Consider the following 24,851-nt stretch of genomic DNA (forward strand, 5'->3'; position numbering starts at 1 on the left):
TATACTGTATATATATATATACACACACACACACACACACATTTAGCAAAGGCAGAAATAATTAAACCTCACAGGACATACAAAAGAGCTGCAGTGTTTCTGACCAAGTCCAGTACAGGGAAACATATAAAAGGTTAAAATGTAGAATGTTAATACAATAATAGTTAACAATCATTTAATAAATGTTTTTTAAAATGACATTTTCTCCCACCTATTTCATTTATCTGTGGTGATATCTAACCAAACAGTTCTGGTTTAGAAATACACAAGTCTCTGAGAATTTGTGCAGAACTGTCAATACTGTTCAAAGTCAGATCTGTGGACATTATTTCTTTAAGAACACATTGCTTTTGAAGTTTATAAAGCTGTGCCAATTAATGTTTATATAAAAATTTGAAAATATGACTAATGTTAAATAAATCATTCATAGTGAAAAAACACAAAACCCATAACTCAACAGTTATCTCTGCATAGCATTTTAGCACCTTTCAGCTCAATGTTTTGGTTTTACAACCCACAGCTTTACTATTTTGATTCACTCTCAGAAGAGTTGAGTTCAATTCCAGAGTGCAATATGTCTATCTCACTTGGTTTCTAAACCTAACTAAGCAGTTTGTGTGCCTAAACATATAATGATGTATAATGAAACTGTGACAGTCTCATAATCTAGCTTATAACAAATTATACTGACAACTGAGTTCCCATACGCTTGCAAATGTAACTACGTGTTTTCATGACAACAAAAGTCTATAAAGCTTCCTGTGCGACATACTGTATGTTGTTGTTAATATTGGCTGAGTTGTTACAATTCCACCTGCCAGCATACAGTAGGAGCACTATTTTTAGGAGATGTAAAAACTACAAAACTGCACACAAGCACATAAACAAGTGTTTGCTGCATGTGCTGTGCTGTGCTGCCTGTGTTGCAGAGGGACACGGTCAAAAGCCTTCTCCAAATCCACATGTAGACCGGTTGGGCAAACTCCCATGAACCCTCCACCACCCTGAAGAAAGTATAGAGCTGGTCCAGTGTTTTGCGGCCAGGACGATAGGCCAATTATGTCAGCACCCTAAGAAAGTCACTTTTGGCTTTTCCCATTTAGGGGTCGCCACAGTGAACTGTCACACTGATGACTCACATGTTGACATTTGACACGTGTTTTACGCCGGATGCTCTTCCTGACGCAACCCTGATTCGAACCCAGGGTGCAGCGCTCTCGCCGCTGCACCTTAACCACTAGCCTACCAGGGATGGCTCACCCTATTAATGCCAAACAACACCACAACTAAAAAAAAAAAGAAATAAAACTCATAAGGGAAACACTGAATGCATTATAGTAAAAGTGAGGCACTACGTTAGCTAATTAGCCTCTCTGCCCTTAAAGGAAAACCTCACCTACAATATGTGTCAAAGGTACGCTAGCAAGCTAGCTTACACTCAAAGGGGTCACTGAAGTCATTCTGATCAAACTTTTTGTCATATCTGTTCAAATTCTCCTGATAAACAGTGGAAATTTTCAGTCCACAGCGGTTTGATTCAACCAGTGAGATTATTTCTACCTCCAGAAAAGCTCTGCCTCTGAGAAAAATTTTTATAACTACATTTCATAAATGCATCTTGAAGAGTTGATGAGGCATTTTTTTCATCTATTCTCTTACTGCACTAGTTTTTCAATTGCCTCTTGTCCCAGACCAAGACTGTAGATGGAAATTTCCATTTCTATTCATCTCTGAATGATGAATAGTACACCCCTGAGAGCGTGGACCCAGCCAACAAGTGAGAGGAATACAGATTGTTGTGAGAGCAATGTGTTTATGCACTGAAATGTCCCACTAGGTTACTGCGGTACACAATTCACTGACCTTCTGGGTGTCTGTGTCGGCAAAGGTCAGACCAAAGTAGTCCTTCTCCAGCAAGTTGAGGTGCTCACACACCATGTCCATCAGGGTCTGTCCTTTGGAGTGTTTCTGCAAAGACAAATATACGTGACATGGCAGTGGTAAAAAGGTCAAAAGAAAGCAGAAAAAAATCACACATGATTCAAGAGTATACTACTTTATAGCTTAGTTTTATAGAGCAAAATTTGGCACACCAATATCAGACCCCATTAGACAGCTGTGCTGTCAAGATTGCTTTCCTGTTCCCTGGCTCTATACGCAATAAAACTGCTCAGCCATTTGGTGTTGTGTCACAGTCAGTGTGCATCAAACACTTGACAGTGAAAACTGCTGGGGAAGATTAGTCTTTGTATGGTAGGCAGAGATTTTTCTCTGCTATTGACAGAGTTCAAGGTGAGTATTTCAGGAGCATTTCCTTTCACATTTAAGTGACAATTTCATATTTTCACATCCAAGGAAGAGAAAGTGGATTTTGCACAAATGCGCAAATAAATATTGTGCTCACAGTGCTAAAGAAACCCTAAATCAAGTGTGGTAGAGATCAGCATAGCCCGAGAGCAGGTATTCCATCAAAGCAGAACCATGGAGGAGAAGAAAATTCAACCTGAGGAATGTGATCAATAGTGGACAATATTTAAGCACTAACAGGTTTATTTAACCACCAATAGTTTTCTGTATACTTTGTTCTCTTTTTTCCCACATTTATAATATTGTAACACCCGAGGGAACTGTAATACACTGGTAAAACTGTCAAAGAAAAACCTTTAGATTTAACCTCTAGAGTCCCTGCGTCCTCATATGAGGACCGCACATTTTGGGTTTCCTGCACCATATACTTTATTTCTTCTCAACTTAGACCTGTTGTCCTCGTATGTAGACACTTTTACCATCATCTTGTGGTAGGAAAAGCACATTACAAGTGTTACTATAATTCCAAGATGGCGTCAATCTCAGTCAAGATGTTCTACGGCCGAGCCCGAAATAAAAATGGACAAGTTACAAAACCTAAAAACATTTCATGGTTGAAACCTGCTAATTTATGCTTTTTAATGTCTGTAGTTTGAGATGGTATATAAATTTGACATCTTTTAGCAATAGTAACAAGTTAGGAGGCTTCTAACTATGAAGTACTCGTTTGGGGACATTGGGACCAGTAATGACACATGGCTTGGGAAGATTTGTGAAAAAAAACTAACAGTTTCCACTAAATATAAATATAAACAGTTGTTGCATGTGGTACACATTAGTCTACATTGATTAAATTTCTTTTATTGTTATCCGATACATGTCTAGGGTCCATTTCTTTGTCAAAAGCAGAAAGACTGCTGAATGCAATAGTAGGAGAGAACTCTGATGTGGAGGAGCTGTCTGATGGTGAAGAAGCTGATCCTGGTGTGGAACTACTACATGATAAAGATTATATTCCACCTGATTTATCAGAATCTGATCAGCAGAGCAGTGATAGTGACAGTGAGCCACCACCATCCACAGAATGTGCACGTAAACGTAAGCGTGGTAGAAGTGTTGAGCCAGGATCTAGCAAGAATACAAGTAGAGTGCGCTGGAAGTCAAGTGCCTTCACTCCAGACATAGTGCAGTTTGAGGCTGAAGAGGAAACTCTGCATGAGAGACATAACTGGCAGCCACTGGACTATATGGAGCAGTACATTGATAGAGAGTTGATGAATCTAATTGCTAACTGCACAAATGCTATGTCTCTATCTAACAGTGGTAGCTCTCTCAACACATCAGTTGATGAGATTTATCATTTTTTGGAGCATCCATTTTCATGTCTTGTGTGTCTTACCCACAGCTTAGAATGTTCTGGTCCAGTGCCTTGAGAATCCCTGCCATTAGTGACAAACTCAAGCGTGACAGATTTTTCAAACTGAGGAAACATCTGAAAGTAGTCATTGATAGTGACATTTCTGAAGACATGAGGAAAGCTGACAAATTCTGGAAGACCAGGCCCTTTATCGATCGCATCCTCAAAGGCTGCTTGCTTCAGGCTCGACCAGAATGTGTATCAATTGATGAGCAGATGATCCCATTTACAGGAGCTTGCCCATTTCGACAGTATGTGCCACTAAAGCCCAATCCAGTTGGCATGAAAAACTTTGTGCTGGCTACAGCAGGTGGCATTGTGCTGGACTTTGAAGTCTACCAAGGTGCAAACTCACTGAGATCACAGATCCAGGATGCAGAGGAACTTGGTTTGGGAGTACTGGTTATTGCACGTCTGGCTAAAACTCTACACCCTGGCACAAAGGTATACTGTGATCGGTTCTTCACATCCATGAAAGCTGTAGATCAAATGCTGGAGAAGCAGGTGTACCTAACTGGTACAATAATGAAGAACCGGGTCACTGAACCACTGCAGAAGCTACCAAGTGACCAAGACATGAAAGAGCAAGGACGAGGTGCCTCAGCCTCAGTTACCAGAGGAGATGGCAAGGTTTGTGTGGTGAAGTGGTATGACAACAAAGCAGTTTTGATGCTTTCCACTGTTCATGCTGAACAGCCAGAAGATGTGTGCCAGCGATGGTCCAAGAAAGACAAGCAATATGTGTCTGTCATGCGACCAAGTATTGTGCGCGAGTACAACACCAAGATGGGCGGGGTTGACTTGACAGACAGGATGATGAGCTACTACCGAATGAGTGTCCGAACCAAGAAGTGGACCATTCGAATGCTGATGCACTTCCTTGATCTTGCTTTAGCCAACAGCTGGCTATTATATCGCCAAGACAACACTCTGTGTGGCACACCAAAAAGAGACATGATGCAGTTTCTTCAGTTTCGCATGACAGTGGCTCAGGCATACTTGAGCAAGTGTGGCACTGCTGTTGAAGATGCACAAGAAGAGAATGCACACCCTTTGCAACAAGGAAGCAGACATCAGATCACCCCAGTACCGCATGTCTCAATCCGAACAACTTCTACAAAACATCTTCCAGAGATGGTCAACCTGAAAAACCCAATGCGTTGCAGACAAACAGGATGCTCAGGGAAATCACGTGTCCGATGTATGACATGCAACATGTTCCTGTGTTTGCAAACTGAACGTAACTGTTTTGCAGCTTTTCACAAAGGTCCATAGGTGTGATACTGTTTCTACAGACTACAAACAAATGAAATTTCTCTGCACAAAATGAATTGAGACAAAACATACTTTTGAAATATGTAGTCATGTAGTCATCAGTCTGCAATGTGTTGCAATTACTGTGTGCACAGTCATGTTCTGGCATAGATTTGTACTGTGATGTGTTGCAAATATTGTTAGCAAATTTTGTTTTTGCACAGCTATGTTCTGGCATAGATTTATTCTCTAATGTGATGCAAATATGTGCACAGCCATTTTCTGGAATAGTTTTGTACTGTGATGTGTTGCAAATATTGTTAGCAAATTTTGTTTTTGCACAGCTATGTTTATTCTGTAATGTGTTGCAAATATTGTGTGCACAGCCATGTTCTGGCATAGTTTTGTTCTGTCTCAAACACCAGTAATTTTATTGTATTACGCATTAAAATAAACCCAATGTCCCCATATGAGGACATCATTTTTCTCAAAAATGACTTCCTGTTCAAAGACCATACTTGGATTTTATACTTATCATGTCCCAATAATCCCAAATAGATAGGAAAAAATTAAAATGCATATGAAACCAAAGCTCAGGACTCTAGAGGCTAAAGACTAATCTGACTTGTTTCGAATGTGGATTGGATTAAGTAATGCCAGTCACATTACACTGATAACAATAGTTCTTCAATGTTATTGGTTAAATGTGTGGTTAAATCAAAGGTATTTTCATCATGTACATTGTTAATAAACTGTTTAAATGAGCTAAATTGGCAGACTAACATATTCATAATGACAATGCTGATGTTTATCAGGCAATATTTACTATATCTTAGTGTTAGCATGCTAGCATTTGCTAATTGGTACTAAACAAAAGACACAGTAAAAACTGATAAGAATGTCAGGCAATGGACAAAATGAAACTTTGATGTTGGCACTAAATAAAAACAGAATCCCACCAAAGTCACTGAAATTCATCCTCTGGGGACAATGAATATCTGAACAAGATTTAGTCTCAATCCATTTCACAGATCAAAATATGTGACTGAATAAGTAAATACTCTAACCTGCTCGTGGTGGTAGAGGAAAATTAAGGGAAGCACCAAAGTCATTAGGATGTCAACCAAATTTCATATTCCATCCAATAGATATTTCAATCTGGACCAAGTGACAGCCCCACTGGTCAAGACGGTGTTTAACATGCACGCCTCGAAGGTCATAGGTCCAAAACCTGGTTTGTCATACACTACACAGGTCATGCCTGTGTAGAGTCTTGATATCTACAGAAATATGCTTTCACACACACACACACACACACACACACACACACACTCACACATGGTACCTCCTCTCCTGTAGCCGACCATGTGAGGGGACAGGGAGATGAAGCAAGCAGTTGCCAAGGAAACAGATGCAGTATTCCTCCTTTGCTGTCTTGTTTCTTAATATCTCAAGGCTAGGACTTGAAATACATTTCACCTTTGTCTCATTATAGTTAAAAGAATGGTGCAGCTGCAGTTCAGGAGGGGTTATATGCTCTCACCTTGTCAGTCAGTAAGTCTCCAATGGCAACATTGTCTATGAAGAGCAAGAGCTGTATGACATCAGTGACAGCCAAACAAATTAAATAAACAAATCAGCATGTGTAATCTTAATAATCCATGACTGAGAATATCTAGTCCATTTGCTCTTTGCTCTGGAGCAATTAAATAATATACTGTACAGTAATGATCTCAGTGTTACTACATGATTGAACATGAGAAAACCCAGAACAGAATCTCGGCAGTGAAAAAGATGACTAAACCAGCAGTAAATGCCCAGGTCCACCTAAAATAACCCTGTTCTGCACATCGGCTCACCCAGGCCTCACCATGCGTAGTCAGGCAGATTACACCCCACTGAGCAGAGGGGACCGCTAGCTGAGGGAAGTGGGTAAGGGCATGGAACCTGCTCTCTAGTCTGAAGACTGCAGGGAAGCAAAGCCATGCCTCCATGAAAAGAGATTTAATTAACCCATGAATGTGGCACCTCCTCCAGAGATAGCACTCCCCAAATGTGGCCTGCCTTCTCACAATGCTGTTATTACTAACTCCTGGAAGTGCAAGGGAGGTCTGGATATGGCAGGCATGTAGTTCCACACCAGCAATTACTGACAGGAAGCAGGAGCAAGCCCAGTCATGACCTAGAGGTCTGAGGCTCTCACCATACTGGAATTATAAAAATAAAACACATGGGCTGACTAGAGGGTGCTATGTACATCCTTCTCTGGCAATCACTGGCAGTGAAGTGAGGGTGGGCAAATATTCAGAAAGAGCACTTAACACACAAAAGCTATCGTAACCATAATGCAAACCATAGTTGTGGCATAGAAAAGGCCCACAGGTATTTTAAAATGTTTACACAGTGCTGAGAGAGAGGCTGATGCAAGCATAGTATTTTTGATAGTACACATATAAAATGTCTTCCCAACAACACAGCAACACACACACACACACAAAGTTTCATGCAAAAGTATCCTAAGGGGAGGCTCGAAATAACATTGCTCTTCTATTTTCTCCTTGGCTGCATCTGGCTTGTAACCATGTAATAAATATAGAGCTCCTAAAAGTGACTTCTTGTGACCAATCAGTAGGGTTCAATGTCACATGAAGATTTTTGTTATTATTATTATATTAGTATGAAATAGTACCAAACCACCCAAATATTCAGGACATGTGAATGGAGGCCTGCCTGAGAGGCAATGGATTGTTTAGTCATTTCCGTTTGTAGGTCTGGATGCAACTTTCAACACATGATACTCCCTGCTATAGATACATTTCCACTGGTACTCAAAAATGTATTAAAGGTTCAAAACCCAGCCCTGCCCATGAGCATATGCAGCACAGCACATTTCTAGTCCCATGTTGTGTAATGCAGGGTACTGGACTGTGACATCCTGTAGGCTAATTGTCATCTATCAGCCCAGACAGATCTCATCTCAGGTACAAAGACAGTGATGCCAGACAGACACGTCAAAAGTTTAGCCTCAACAAGACATAGCTTTTTGATTGATTTCCCTTTATTATCCCCTATGGGCAATTCATTGTTCAGCCAGTAGCAATAACACAGTCACCATCCACCCAATAATAACAGACAACAACACTGAATGACATACAATACAATACCATAAAGAAAAAAGTCACATCATATTATTTATGAAGCCAGTAGCGGCTAGGACGAGAGGGATTGTATGTCTATGTCTATGCATCCACATGCTGCTCGAAGGTCAGAAAACAGCAGCTAGGATTTTTTTTCTAAAATCAATGATCATTTCTTTAGATTTAGGAATGTCAATGCCCAAGAATGACAACTTACACCAATTTGTATACTCTGCCACTACAAGGGCATGATGAGTCTGCACTTTTCAGAAGAGACACAATGACAGAATCATCAGTAAACTTAATAATGTGACATCTTTTAAAATGGCTCTGGCCGATATTAGTATACAGAACAGAGAAGAGGCAAAATGATACACCCCTGGGTCGATCCAGTAGAAGAAATAAAAGCATCTGATAAAACCGCATTGACTGTGACCTATTTGTTAAAAAATTAACCAGGCAACAAATCAGGCCACAGTCAGTTTTGTAGTTATTAATTAACCTATCTGCTAAAATGTGAGGCTGGATACATTTAAAGGCTGAGGAAAATCAATAAAAAATCAACACACAAAAGTATTTGCACCCTGTAGAGACTCATAATGTAATAACTACACATAAAGTAATAACTGCAACTAAGGTTAAATTCTGAAACTCTCCTTATTCATACGTCAGAGTATTGATGTATCTTAAAAAGCTAATGAGCTACATCCTGAAGAAAAGCGCCATTACTCTACTGACATTATTGTTTTTTTTGTATAGCTTTCACTATACTATTGCTCAGGAGGTTCAAAGGGTCGTCCTCGGCTTCTCCAGTGTACATATCGAAGTGTCCTGGGGCAAGACACTGAACTCTAAATCATCTCCAGTGTTATCACCGGTGTGCGAGTGGGTGAAGGAGCTAAGAGTGTAAAAGCACCGTGAGTCTGCTTCACTATAAACAAAGAATGTATTTGTGCACAGTTTGAATGGCACTGGTTTTTACTGTGATCCACAAAAATACTCTACATACTGAACCTTAGTTACTGCTTCATTTGTTATTACATTTTTAAAGATAAGTTGTGTTATTACATTTTTAACAAAAGTTGCCATCAGACTCATAATGTAATAACTTAAGCAAAATGTTATAGCCTTACATAGAGTATGTGCAAAAACTCATTAGATTTTGTGGTCACTGGTTTTATTACATTGTTGGCAGATTATTACAATTAACAACCTTTATTACATTATTGTAACTTATTACATTACGTGCAGTTATTGCATTGAGGTTCTACACATCCCTCTAAATATGTCAGAATCTAATTTAAAAAGGTGCTAATAACATCATCGTGACTGAACTGAAGTGGATTTACACTAAATTTGCCTGCACTATACACAAAAAGTGTCCTTCACAGTCTTCTAAAATGATTTCATAATAAGAGAAGTGAGGGCCACGGGTCTCAAATCATTCAGTTGTTTTGGTCTCTCTTTTTTTTTTTTTTTTGGCACTAGTATAATAGTGGGAGTTTTCCAAAGATCAGGAAACCTGTCAAGTTTGAGTGACAATCTAAAAATGAAACAAAAAACAGTCAAACTGTTAAGCACAGTTTTTGAGTAAGCGACCTCTGATGCCATCAGGGCCTGGAAGTTTTCTGGACCATGCTCTTATCAACATGCACACTGTTCTGTTGCTTATAGACAACATTTTTAAAATCCAACAACTCCTTTAAACAAGTGACAAAAACAAACATTCCACTGATTAGAAAATATTGTTGCACAGTCATCTCCATGAATTTGTTTCACTGCAGTCCTGCCAAGACAGACCTAGTCCACCAGAGGTGTACTGCACACCGCTGCTGGGCAAACAAGCTCCAAAACCTCAGGCTTCTTCTGACATCCGTCTTGTTTCTCGTGCATGCCTTCAATTTCATTTCCAAATACCCTACACCACACCGCTGGAGTAATGACAGCAGATATCTTGCATCAAGTGAAGTCTTTAATCTGCACTATTTTTGAAGCCATTGAGTGTATTGCAGAAATGTTGCAGAAACCATGTCTTTGGCTTCAATCCCTGCTGAGCTTCCCATCTTTTACTCTTTTTGCCTCCATTATTTACTCTGTGCAGCACTATACTGCTAAGGATAATTCAAGAAAACGTGTTACTGCAAATTGTTTATACCATACCTCAATTTCTCCCTCGAACTCAGAAGAGTCCAGCAGAGTCACTTTGAAGGGGGTGGTTTTAAGTCGTTTGGAGCCTTTCTGGGGAGATTTCAGATTTTTGTTTGGGGATGTCTTTTCAGACATTTCGTCTGTTTCTCTGTGCTCATCCAGATGCTTGGAGTTCTGTTCCTGTACAAATACAAAAACACAAAGGCAGTCACAATTACACAGATATTGATTTTATGTTGTCCCTGATATGTGAATGAATATTTGAACCCATGAATACTATGAAGTGCCAGTATCAGTACAATGCCTTAAGATTAAGTTCTTTGATTGTAATTGCTTGATTGAAAGTCAAAGGTGCAGTGTTAGCATTGTAGTTTTAATAAATATTGGATTTCAAACTGTGTGTACAAGTCTGCTAACACTAAACACACACAAATATTAGCTGTTTCTGATTATTATTAAATGCCGCAACTGCCATGCAGAATTGTTCCTAGCTAACTAAACCAAAAATAATGTTAACTGGTATAGCAGGTTTAGAGTAAAATAGATAATATGGAATAAAGTCAACAAGTCTGACTGAACACTTGATAAAATGCTGTTTAGTAATGATGGAAACTGAGAAAATTTTAAATTACAAAATAATATAACATATATTACTGCACTTTCAGATGTTATGTTCACAATTTCAGACAAAATTGCTAAACAACACTGGTTCGGTTTGTGTCATCATTATTAACTCTGAAACACATTTCTCCATGTCTACATATATTTAATAGTCATACATATATTAATATATTGCAGTTATTATTTTTCTCCCTAATCTGCTATTTCTTTCCACTTGTGTTGGAAATTGTGACACTACACTGGCATCCTGTTTATATATACAGTACAGTAGGTGGGAGATTCTTTTGAAGACATTTCATAAAGTTTAATGGTACAACCTAGTTTAGTAAATCACTAGTTTGAACCAAGCTTGTAGTTACCAAGAACCCTAGAGGTTTTGACATGCAAAACTTGGATTTACAACTAGCTGGTTCAACCCAATCCAAGAGTGCAACTTTAGAAACCCAGTTCAGCTCATAACTTACTTATGATGCTGACTAAAAGCTAATGTGTTACTATTCACAACCACTGGAAGTCTGTGGCTTTAACAGTCATCCATTAGTGCACTTAGGGCTGATCTCTCATTTGATGTATTAAGGACTGAAAGATGGCGCCCAGTTACTTGAATGAAAACTGACACGAGTCCATGAAACTGTTACTGAAGATTACAAAATGGCATCCATTCTTCCCGTTGAAAGTCACTTGCCTACTTGCCATACTGTACACCAAAAAACTTTTTTCTCCCAGATTTGCTTTCATATTGTGCAGCTCACTGCACTGTGTATTGGTGTTTCCTCTGCTGGACCTGCCCACACGCTCACACTCAGCCCATAGACTTTACATTCGGATGATGTCATGAAAATAAAACATTGTTTTCTGGGCTCTGCAAATGTTTTACGAAGATTAGCACACTGTGAATTAAAGATATGGAATAGAAAGAGTGATAACTGACTTTGCTTACAGTTCAAGCTGTCCTGTCAACAGTTTCTCAGATACAGTATCTTTTTTTCCATTGTGGTCTATGGAGAAAATGCTTTTTGGACATTTGTTGTTGCAGTACCAAAAGCAGCCATTGGGAAGTATTGGCTGAACGGCTGAGTGGTAGTGTATCCATGTGTGAGCCAGAAGTCTTCCAGCTTCCTAGTGCGCTTCCAAGTGATGCAGCCCACTGCACATGCGCACTATACCTGTGATACGCCAAGCCTAGTCAGCCATTGGCTGCCGTTGTGCCATCGGTGAGCATCTGTCAGCATTGTCATTCTGATGTGCCACCATTGGCACTAGTCGGACACTGTTGGCAGCTTTTGGTATGTTGAATTGGCATCGGACCCAGTCAGTGAGAGAGACCACTCTGATTAGCTGTTCAACTTAGCAACTCAATGCACAAGAAGTGAACGGTGCCAGAAATCCCCTTCAGCCTGCCGCTGTAGCTTCCATGATTTCACCCATTTAGTGCAGTTTCTCCTTGTTTTTCGCCTCCACAATCTCTGTTCTTCTTCCGCAACCAAGAGACCAAGAGCAGAGAATGCCAGTGTCATTTGTAACTTCTTATCAGACATATTCTGGATTAGAAGGAGCTACAAACAGCAGCTGTGGTGAACGAGAGCTGCCTTTTTTTACACGTGTATTTCCACTGTCTAGCATTATAATATGAAACCTTGTGCATTTAAAAGTTATAGTACAAGTAGTAATAATTGACCTGGTTTGCAGTTGGAGGTGTCTTGTCATCAGTTTTACAAATTTAAGGATAATCACCTTTATTTAAGTATGTTACACAAAAGGAATTTGTTTCCGGTACAGAACTGAGGCAGCCATCTGTGGCGTCAAGTCACCCCAGTGGTTCTAACCATCGGGGGCAACTTGAGGGTTCAGTGTCTTACCCAAGGACACTTCGACATGTGGACTGCAGGCACCGAGATTCGACCCTCCAACCTTCCAGTTGGGAGACAACCACTGTACCCACTGAACCACAGTTGTCTAATTTATCATCATAGTCTAAGTTTGTGGGCCACAGGGGGGGGGTTTCATTGCAGTAATTCAAGTTTCCACTGGGAAGACCTGTCTGAACAGCTGAGTGACAGCAGCTCTCATAAGACATCTATAATTCTGACCTGTTTGGCCATCCTGCCATCTGAGGCTGAGTCCTGCATGGTTTCTGCTGCCCCCTGCTGTCTAGGAGGACTCTTATCTCGTGCTCTTTGCCTCTGTCACTTTAGCAAAGCACCACCAACCTGAGAAGAGACAAGAACACAGCAAATGTTGTTTAAAAATGTGTCCAAGGAGTAGAGCCTTTTCATCAAAAATCCAACGTCAGAAGCATTGATGAATGATTTCTCTCAGAATTACAAGAGCTGAGATGACAGCAGGAGATGCATCTGGAAGCTGTAAAAAATTCTGAACATGCATTCACCTCAAAACAATAACAGCACTACCACTAGAATCTGTCATCCATTACAAAATTTGAAAGCTGTAGCTTCATGATAAAGCACTGTTTCTACAGACATAATTCACCTTGGTCTCAAGGACATTTACTTTAATTATAAAATCCCTCACTGAGCCAGATAATCATCATCTATTTAAGCAATACAAGCTCCGGCACTAAGATGACTATTATCACAAAAAAAAGGATTATTATTATTGAATTAGGCCTTGAGCAGTACTGTTGGTACTCATGGTAACCATCAGTGCAGACATATATTGTCACAAAGGTGTTAAAAAAAAAACAGATTGGTGTACTATCACTCATCCATGAGCAGATATGAGGCACGAGCAGTTTATAAAGCTTCAGTGTTTATTGCTCCACGGTGCAACTGTGGCAACTGTCTCGATCGGGTACCATAGTTAACATTATATGTAGGCTGAAGTCACAGTGATTTATTTAATAAAAGTAATATGGTACTGAAATAACGTACTAACACAATGATATATACAATGAAGGCACAAGTGTTTTAGAGCTGCATAGCTTTGTTATCCATCATCAGTATTTGAGTTATTTTGCGATCAAGGGTTGCTGGGTTTTTCTTTCCACTTCCCCACTGCCTGCTTCATCTGCTTATATTTCATTTCTGCATTTCCCTGGAAATCATTTGATACTTGTTGCCTTCAGCTGCAGGTTGTGGGTGGATAGAAGAGCAACAACAGCTGAAGAAAAGGTGGAGTGCAGCCAGTTTAGTCAGTTTAGAGAGGTGTGTACTGAAAACATGTCTAAACAGAGACTCACTCAAAATCTATAAAAATATTTCAATATACGTATATTTTGAAATTTACAGTATTAAGACTTTTCACATAAACAATCCTGGACTAGTGAGGAGAAATCTTACAGTGATACATTCACAATGACAAAAAAAAATCTTGGAACCATGTACCAAAGTAAGCACTAAAAGTAAAGTGTACTATTAAGTTCAGGATCATTAGCATTTGACATGGAAACAGGAAGATTTTATAATGACATCCTTTTTATAATGCACCATGATCATCTAAAGATGTCAATAAAACACTGCAGATCTATTTTGTCAAAATAATGAAAGACTTTTTTTTGTGCTAGATTTTGTTTGTAGCGCTTAAAAAGCCAATGTAGAAAATAATTTATTTTCCTGATAAGCCTTGTTTCAGCACCGCAACTGCTTCTCTGATGTTTTATAAGGCATTGTGGGCTGGGTATTTTTAGGAGTATGATGCAAAAGCAATAAAAAGAAAAGAAAAATTGGAGTGTGAATGGCATTGTCCTCTATTAAGAAGAAACCAATAACTCTGCCTCCCCCATAATGGATTTCTGTCTGTATAACTGCTTAATGTCAGTGGTTGCTCTGTCACTTACAGAGAAATTTTCTTGTTGTTGAAATTATATAGTCCATTTTTGGCCACTTATACAAGAGAAAGAAAAAATGAAATGTTCATCAACCCCTTAAAAACAGTAGGTGTGGACAGATGTTGTTGGATTTCTGACCAGATGGAAAAGACAAAGTTTTTCAGTGACCTTTTATGAGAGGAAGACAAGGCATATAATGTATGAGCATATCCTTAGTGGGACAACACAGCAAACAGGAATAATACCAGTGTATTATACAATTCCCCACACAATACCCTGGGACCTTGAGGAGAATCTATTGTCTATATGACCCCGGAGGTCTGTCTGCCCCATGAGCAGCAAATCATATCAACATAGTGCACGTGGGGGTTGTAGGTGATCATGGCTGTCAACTGAGGCAAGAACACAATCGGTTGACATCGGCTCAGAGAAGAGACAACCTTCTCTCAAACAGAGAGAGTCTTGACTTACTGCACATATGAACCCCCCACCCCATCCTTCCAATGCCTCCTCCTCCTCCCCAAACAGGGAGAGTCTTGACTTAATGCACATATGAACCCCCCACTCCATCCTTCCAATGCCTCCTCCTCCTCCTATGCTGTGCTATCACAGCTATCCTATTACTTATAATCACAGTGATTGGAGAGAAATGAATTCCTCTCCTCAGGGACCAAAGTGAATCATAAAATGCTATGTACGCTCAAGGCCCCATTTCCCCCTTGCTACCTGACCCAGCTGGGATCTGAGCTGTAAGTTGCTAAATCAATTTTCCCTCACTGGCTGAATTGTGGATATGACTGCCAAGTAAACTCCCTGATTGGAGAGAAAAATTCCACTGGGTATCATGTTCTGATGGCAGAGAAAGCAAACACTCAGCAGCACCACGTCTTTCTGTTATCCCACTCGCCTCCCAGTTCAAATCAGTCAAGCTGAAAATAACAAGCGCCTCCCATGTTTGTTACAGGTGCACACTTCCTCAATCTTTTCCAAGTCAGACAGAAGCTGACGTCCCCCCTCACTTAATAATCCATCTGTACTACATGACACAATGCATCCATCTACGGTCAGCTGTGTGAATTTACCTGTCTCAGCTTGTGCTGTGTTCACAGCAACAAATTACCTGAAAGCAGCTCCAGCCTAACCACTTCTTTTCCCCACTGTGGACATTTTTCACTTCTTTGCTGAACACATTAACGAGCACACAGCCAACCATGGCACATTTTCTAACCATACCCAAATCGATAGTTAGTGTTGCTTTGAAGTGGTCATAAAACATTTGTACGATTCATGATAGCTGGTAATGAAAAAGCCCTTCAAGGAAACATGCACACACAGTCACGCACATATGCAAAACTGAGAATAACACATAATCCAAAGTTAGCTTGTGGTAAAAGTGGTCTCTTATTGAGACATCTTCTCATGAAATCATATTAATTGCCAAATTAACACAGACTGAGGTTGTGGAGTGAGGCACTAGAGCCCTGCAAATGCATTATTTTCCTGTAACAGACCATTACCCACAAACCCAGCAACCAAGACTTCTGCAGGGGAGAAGGAAGCACCTGAAAGAGCAGAGCGCAATGTGATTCTTTTGTTGTACATAGTATGCAGTTCACTGACAGTGTCTGTCTTTGATATCTGCCATAATTCATCAGAGAGAAAGCACATTGTTTCCTTGGAGGGTTATGAAAAGCTACTCTTCCCTAACAAGCGCAGCCTTTCCCCTTGTTCCTCCTGCAGCTTTCTCTTCACTCTCATCAGAGGTAAGCTTTAATCTAAGTAAGGCAAGCAGAGGGAGAATGAGAGAGGGAGGACGCATGTCTGTGGAAGAGTACTGGCTTAGCTATGAGATGCAGTTGCCATGGAAACAGCATAGAGTACGTTTTTCTTTTTTTGCACACTCAGTTGTCTCTCTCCTCAGAGGAGTGACAGAGAAACAAAAAGACGAGTCACACATGGGTGAGAGGCCAGAAGATGAAGCAGCCAGAAAGACAGAGGGATCAAGGATAAATGAGAAAGATAGGAAACGACAAGAGGGAGAAAATATGCTGATATAGCATCACAACACAAAGGAAATGTCAGGCAGCCTCCTCTCTGGTTTGTGGTGTGGAGAAGGTGCACACAGGCAATGACAGGGAGGTTGAAACAGAGCTGCAAGGAGCTGCTGCTAACCTCTGTTTACTATTTAACCAGCAAACATTACCTGCCCCACATCTGATCCCTGAGAGCGCACAGTCACCACTATTTGGCCAATACACAACTCTAATCCTATTGTACAGTCTCTGGCTCTGCTCCATGATCTTATCACATTTATCAATTGGGTTTGTACTGTATTGAGTCCTCAGTGCAGTCAAGTAATCACAGAGAGCACTGCACTGGCAACAGAGAAGGGCAGAATACAATAGCTGCAATGTATCTCCTTTACTAGCTTCTGAATTATGTGTATTAATACACATTTATCATACATTTCTATTACATAGTGAGTTTTCAAGCAAGTACAGTACACTTGGAGTGTGAATACTTCATTCTATTTTAGTACCACACATTTCACTTTGTAATAAAGTCACAAGTGCACTTTACTACTGGGAAGATTCAAGTGCTGACCTTCCAGTTTAAAGGATAAGGCTGGTCATTTTCTATATTAATAGTACTTTCAGCAATCTCCATACAGAGACTAAAACCAACAAGGAATTGCCTCTACACTCAGTTAATATCTGTCAGCTGTCAGTCCTGGATTAGACCTTTGTGGTTGTTCAAAAACAATTATAAACATACTCACTGGGTGACACATTTTTTCATAATAACACACTGTGTTGCCCAAAAGGTTCTGGGCGGCCATAATTTCCACAAGTCAGACTCAAATGCACAGGCATGTGATTTTGTACAAGCTCTCTGCTTTGTTTACAGCCTGCTGGCTCCTCATGCTCGGGTCTGGGATTTGCTAATAAAGTGATATGTCACCCAGTACAGTGGTGTGTTTCACAGATCGTTTTTGAACACCAATGCACAAAGGCACAGAAGAATAAGCTACTCCAAGACTGACAGACATTAACCCGTTGTCAGCTTTAGTCTGTATAGGCATTGCTGAAAATACTATTGATTTATAAAATGACCAACATTATTCTTGAAGGTCAGATTCATTAATGAGTAAAAGTAGATAGAATTTAGGGTGTGGCCAAGCAACAGTGTTAATGTACAATGTATCTACACTGCAGTGTAGCTAAAAAATGTTGTTTTGGATTTGAGTACAGAGAGCTTGTCCCAGTTCAAAGCTTGTGCTCCAGTACAGTTTCAAAGTGACAGGAGTAACATCAGCAATGTGGATTGCTGTTTATTTTCTGCTCAGGCAACATGGGGTATTTGGCATTCAGAGCACTTCCAAGCCTAGATGGGCCCCAGTCCTCCGGTCACATCTTCAGTACAAAGGATGAGCAACTACATGAGAAGATACCTGGTTCCTTGATAAAAAAGCCTTCGTAAACAATAAGGTTTTAAAGCTGTTGTTGCTCCAGTATCCAATTTCTTATTCTTAAATCTGTCTGTTCTTTGCTGGTGTAGATGTATGTCATGCAGGAAACTCAGATAAAGCCAGATCTCACACAGCAAACTGGCAAGCAGAAAACAATGAACTCAATGCAGTGGCACCTTCACAACTGTTAGTCACTCTGCCTCTTTCCAGTTCATTACCACACTAGCAGCTCTGTGAGGCCGTGTTTCTGCTGTGCTGTGAGCTAAACTACATTGACATGTTGATGTTTAACAGGTAATGTTTCCCACATACTGTTTTCTTAGTTTAGCACAATAACATATTTGCTGATCTGGATAAAACGGTACAGCTGTGGCTGACATTTTCTTGTAGCCTATGTTTGATAATAAAAAATACAAGATGGTTAAATTTTAAGAAGTAAAATGATGGCTCTAGATGAAAAGTGAGACATGACATAAATGTTTATTATGAGGGGGCATAAACAAAATTTCATAGCAATCCAACCAATACAGTAATTGTTGAAACATTTTGCTCAAAACCACAAATCTCTGCTTTCTATAGGTGCTACAAGATAAGTCAAGGCATCATAAGCAGTAATGTTACACAAGAATAAAGCTTGTAAAGTTCTTAAATCTATAGCTGAGAACTGTTCACATTCTATGGACACTGAGCATCTGCTGTACAGGGCAGAAAAACGTGTTATCAACAACTCCGGCTCGTCCTCCTAGAAAGCAGCAGTGCTTCTGTTTGCTATGTCTCAGCCCCGCTGATCCAAGGCACACTGCAATGTGTCAGTGAGAGTTCACGAAGCCAGTCAGACAGAAGGATGGGCGGCTCAAGGACACTGGTCCCATTCACCAACATGACATATAAACACAGCCTGTCATACACATTGACAACTAGTGTAGCACTGATGGAAGTCTCTCAGGCATCACCCAGAGTTAAGAGATATGTTGTGTTTTACACTCTAGTGGTATTCTTATTCTTATAAGATGATTCACCTCCATGTAACACCTCTTTTAGCTCAAGGGCCTCCTCATTTTGGTAAGCTTCCTGGGTGAGCTTCTGCCAGTGGCTGATGACAGATGAGGCCTGAGTGGAGAGACTGGGTACTTAACTGCATGACCCTTCAAGCTTCACATTCCTGAAGAATGTCTGGTTTCACCACTAGAAAAACAAACACTGCAGAGGACCACAATGGCACACACTCACCTTCCTTTCAGCAGAATAAGGTTGGCACTTTGATAATTAAAGGTGCTTGCTCTCAGATGAATATCAACACACAGATGCAGATAGAGAGCACAGATTCTGAGAGCCAGCGGCAGGATCAGTATAAGTTACTGCAGAGACATCATTCTGTCATAGTGTATCTAATAGAAGCTGACCTTTCTCAGGCTGCGCTGAACATTGCTGGCGCACACATGAGGAGGGACGCCTCACAGCTGACGAATCTGTTCCTGAAGCTGCCAGCCGCCATGCATGGCAGAGACTACGAATGCAAAGTTTTCCTCCCTCCATTTATCGTCCCCCTCTCACAACTGATACTCTGATAAATGAGAAAAGGCTAAAAGGAGCCAGGAAACAAGGACACAGGCGTGGGAATGCACAGGCGGTTTGAACAGGCATCATGAACCTCGGGGGCAGGGAGACACATGGTGGCAAGACAACGCTTGTTGGCTTGTAAACGCACACTGTCAAAGCTGTGCTACATTCTGAGAAGCATTTCTCTGACACACAGGCATTACCCCTCAAAAGCCTGTTTTTGAGATATGCCCTTTAGTCTATTGTGAGCACTGAGGCTAAAAAAGTCCAAGTCACTTCCAAAACAAGTCCTCTGGCCATTCTTGCTTCTTCTTGCTGCCCACTTTATGTCTCAGTAATTATTATTTCAAGCCAAGAGTCCTAATTCCTTTGACCAGATATTTTGTACTATTAATAAAAAAGGCAGTTTGTTCCACTCTTATCCCAACAGAGACAATATCTTGCATGTAAAGAACTGTAGAGTCTAACACATTCAGATGCGAGCATGTGTGTCTCCTGTTTTATCAGTCTCTATCAAAAAGTGCTGTCACACGGGCCTTCGACAATTTTATTGATTGATGTATTTGTTTTGACTATGTATTTTTCTTGTTATTTTACTGTATAGATGTGTTTTATCTGGTCTTAGGTATCTTTATTATTATTATTATTTGTTTATGTTTTTACTGGAAAGCAACTTGTAACGCAGGTTTAGAAAGGTGCTATATAAATAAACTTTGCTTGCTTGCTTACTTTCTCAAAGGCCACTGTCTAATTGTCTCAGTGTGAAGCCTCCGCTGTGCTACAGATAATGAGAGATTGTCACGTTGCTTGCTCTTCTCAAACCAGATCCTCCACCACTATAATCTCTGAGAGGGAAAATTATTTCCTGAAGCTTAGAACCACAATTACAGCTCTATGTGTGTGTGTGTGTGTGTGTGTGTGTGTGTGTGTGTGTGTGTGTGTGTGTGTGTGTGTTTGCTTGTTTAAGTTTCTATAATGCTGTCTTCAGTCATTTTAACATTTGGATGAAGCTATACTGAAATGCATTTTTATAATTTAGTGTAGCAGGACTACACATACAGTACATCGGTTAAAGTCCACATTAAAGCGCAAGTTCAGAAGTTGTTCTCAATTAGCTGAAGACGAGCTCGACTGCGCCGAGGTTCAAATCACGCCGTCTGTAACTCCGCATCTCTCGACAGTTTCAAACAGGACTCGGTTGATGGCCCAAACTGCTTGAAGCTTTGCCTCAGCATGACACACAGAGTCTCACCCTCATTTTGCCTTTCCCTTTGAAGAACCACACAAACACACACATCTTCCCACACAGCTCACTCTCACTTCTTCCTTTGATTTCACTTTCTGCATTAGCTCTGTTTTATGTTTATTTTTTCTTTTTATGTATAAAATTCAAGTTTATAAAAATGATAGATTTTTCTAACTGATGTGTTTACAAGCTTTTCTTCTCTCACCTGCACTGTTTGCTGTAACTTGTAATTATGTTTATTTTTTACACAGAAATACTGTAAATCATCTGCCTTGAAAGCAGTGATTGCACGAGTGTCTGTGGACATATTTGTATTTGTCAGACACACACTTTGATGTAAAATTTGTCTCTGTCAATTTGTAGTAAACGTTCTCTGACAATTCCAGCACTACATAAATATTATATGCTACATTCATTAAGTTCAATAATTTGAATTTCTCTGACTTCTTTATCTTGTGCACCTGTAAATTTTACATTAGACCCGAATTAAATGATACCTGTGTGGCAACACAGCAAGTTGTTAACACAACACTGACAGTATTACCTTATAAAGTTGAGAGGCCAGCATGTTCACTAACTGCCATCTATTTACACATCCAGCAGATACATAGCAACATTAGCATTCATGTGGAGTTGTGTTTCTCTTTCGAAATCCAATTATCATACTACGGACTGCAGAGATGCATATTCCAAACTCGTGTCTGAGATATCCAGGAACAGTAATGACATGAATGAATGCTGTGTGCAACCTGTTACTACAGCTTTTTCCAGACATGCAATACGTAACATCACTGGCTTCATGTGTCTGTTAAAGTGATGCTACTCACATACTCTAAATATTTGTAATGGTTTTGTTCAGGTACGAGCCATGATGCTCGCACACTATTTAGTCCCACTGCTGAAGATCACAAGTAGGTTAGAAAATAATGACATTAAGCAAGCAGTGTTCTCAGTTCTTTATGGTGCAAGTCTAAGTTGAATGCTGTCACATTAAAGCAGCTCAAACCTTCTCTATGACCCAAAGGTCAAGCAATTATGTGAAAGGAGTTGGTTGCTCTTAGTGACAAGCCCACAGAAAGTCAGCAGGTCCTATCATATGGAGTGTTTTGGTTTCATAGCACTGTGCAGTTATTTTCACTTAAAATGTTTTAGCTCTAATAAACCCAGAGTATATACTAGCTTTCCAGCACTTAAACACAGACAGGAGAACTTAGTGACTCGTTGGTGAAGATGGCACAGCCTTTAGCAGATAAAGAGCCAAATACCAAGTAATTCCTGTTACTGGTGAAGAGTTAAACAGTGACTAATACATAGGTCTGTTGTGAAATCCAACCCTTCTAACTGGGAAGTTGCAAATATTGCATCATGACCCTGTTGAGAAGGCCTGACACAATAGCCACTTTGTTTTGCACAGTATTAACCTGGCTGGCTGGTGCAAGGCTCAGATTAGTCTTCCTTTTTAGTGGAAAAGAAATCTGCACACAGGCTGACTTTAAAATTCTCTCTCTCTTTTTGGTCAGTTATTAGATTACGGTAGATAGGATTCGATTCAACTTTATTGTCCAATGTACAAGTACAAGGCAACAAAATGCAGTTTAGCATCTAACCAGAAGTGCAATAACAGCAGTGCAGAGTGCACAGGATCTACAGTCTGTACAGTCAGAACTAATTTACCGATGGATATGTACAATTGATGTTTACAGTAAGATATGTAGGGTAATGTACGATATACAACAGACTGGGATTCAAATTACAAGTAATGGACATTAAGCTTATGGAACACTAGTTCATTGGGATGAGATGGAATGAAACAGTGCAGAATAAGAAGATAATAAGTTACATGAGTGAACAGTTCAATGGATGTAAATAGTGCAAAGATAAAGATAAATATAGAGTATCTACATATGAACAAATGGGCAAATGAGTACAGTTACCAGCTTCAAGATTACAGCTCAGTCTGTTTCCAGGAAAACAGGCCATCATCTCTTCTGATGATATTTTTGTGAATTTTTAATGGATTCAAGGTCAATCTACAGAATGTTCGCACATCTTTTACTCAACTCAAAAATCATGCTTTAATTCAGACAGTATCTCAGTGCTGTGTCACTTGAATAAACAGAAAGTAACAATGAGACCTTGTGTCAACCTGCATATGCATAACATTATGCTAATGGACATGCTCAGCTGCCTTTTTCAAGTGCATGCCCTTGTAACAGAGTTCATCAGAAAGAGCTGTCCTCTGTGGGAATAAATCCTGAGAGAACAACACAGCCACAAGCATTAGTTATCTTCTGGACGGACACAAGTAACTGTCTCCTAACACTGAGGTGCCATTTCTACACACCGCAGCCACCTCAAAGGTGTTTTTTTTTTCAATTTCATTTCCCCCTTAGAAGACATAGGGAACGCCATAAATCAACAGGAGAATGGTGGGTGTCAGGAGCCCTCACAGCAGGATTCATCTCATTCATCAAACCTTGAGTTAAAGTCACATTCGTTTATTTTATTTATCTCTGGGGATCACATGGCAACACACAGGAGAAACTGTTGGGATTCCCAGGAGCAAAGTTGAAAAGAGTCTCAATCAATTTGGTATCAGTGCAGAGCTACTGAAAAACATCTAAACTACACTGTACTGCACACTACAAAAAACTCAGATGACTTTCAGGGAGAAGTTAATTGTGTGTTTAAATGTCACTTTTGGCCTTTTCCCGTTAGGGGTCGCATGTTGACATTTGGCATGTGTTTTACGTCGGATGCCCTTCCTGATGTAACCCTAACTCGAACCCAGGACGCAGTGGTGGGAGCGTTGCACCCTAACTATCTATCAGTCTATCAGGAAACCTGTATGTTTATCTGAGGTAAATCAATCATAGCACAAACAGAGCATAATCTCATCTGCACTGCATTAAATGTAAAGATAAAAGCTGCTTTCATCTTCAGAACATACATCATTTACATAAATGTTAATGACTGCAGACTTTTATAGAAAACAAAACCTCAACAGAACGGCACTGCAGTGTGCTCCAGTGGGAACAATTCAGGAAACTTAAGAGGCTTGCTGGACGCATGCTACTTTGGCAATAATGGGCCTTCTGCTAGCTCCCAGTGGCAGCACTCTCTGCCAGCTGAGCACATCCTGCTGCTGCCCAGCTAGCTACAGTAGCATTCAGCTGCTGCTGGCTAATAGACAGCTTAGAGTGAGAGGAGCCAGAGAGACTGTGCGCTTGTGCATCAGCATAGCTGGCATGATGCAGGTGCAGACTGTTGCCACACAGAGAGACAGTGGCTGGAATACATGACTTACTGTGTGAGTGTTTATAAGCTTCTTTGTGTTCCTCCCTACTGTTTCTTCACACACACACGCACCCAAGACTTAAGCTTTTCCATCATCTAAGAGCGGCACACACTCCAAAATATTTTGGTTATGGGCCAACTCACATTCTCTGCACCAGGATGCAGAGGGTGAAGCCGTGGCATGACTGTCTAAGGCTCTTACACATGCATGCAAAATACCACAGTGTTATGATGGTGTGGGGAGAGGGCACATGTGGAAGAGGAGACAACATGTTCAGTGTTTCTTTAACAAATTACCAGACTAATCCACAATCCAGAGATTATTTAACACAATTCACTATGGCAAAAGAGCCTGAAGCATCACCCACATTCCCTGTCATGGCCATTTGAAGCTAGTTCCCTAGCGCCCACGGGAGAAAGTGGCACAAGGCCACACCATATGGCATCCTATGTGGTGGGCTGCAGGACTCTGCAGGAGAGCTGAGACTATGAAAGGAAATATCCTGCCCATTGGACTTATTAAAGGTGACATAAGATGCAAAACCCATAATTTAATGTGTTGTTCATGTACAGTTGGGTGTTTCCTGTGTCTACTGATCCACAAACTG

At 40.3% G+C, this 24,851-nt stretch overlaps 1 protein-coding gene across 14 annotated transcripts in view; it reads right to left on the bottom strand.

Moving 5' to 3' along the window:
• Nucleotides 1–24,851, bottom strand: part of LOC109955992 (band 4.1-like protein 1) — an 88,129-nt gene that overhangs the window by 28,902 nt on the left and 34,376 nt on the right. For all 14 annotated transcript variants that reach the window (XM_020592706.1, XM_020592707.1, XM_020592700.1 and 11 more), the window contains exons 2-4: nucleotides 12,975–13,094; nucleotides 10,276–10,443; nucleotides 1,864–1,968 (exon numbers count right to left, since the gene is read on the bottom strand). In XM_020592706.1, the coding sequence (XP_020448362.1) occupies nucleotides 1,864–1,968; nucleotides 10,276–10,443; nucleotides 12,975–13,013 (312 nt within the window). In that variant the 5' untranslated portion in view covers nucleotides 13,014–13,094. The remainder of the gene's footprint in view (nucleotides 1–1,863; nucleotides 1,969–10,275; nucleotides 10,444–12,974; nucleotides 13,095–24,851) is intronic.

Source organism: Monopterus albus, unplaced genomic scaffold (assembly GCF_001952655.1).
Source record: "Monopterus albus unplaced genomic scaffold, M_albus_1.0 scaffold18.1, whole genome shotgun sequence".
Classification (NCBI taxonomy): Eukaryota; Metazoa; Chordata; class Actinopteri; order Synbranchiformes; family Synbranchidae; genus Monopterus; species Monopterus albus.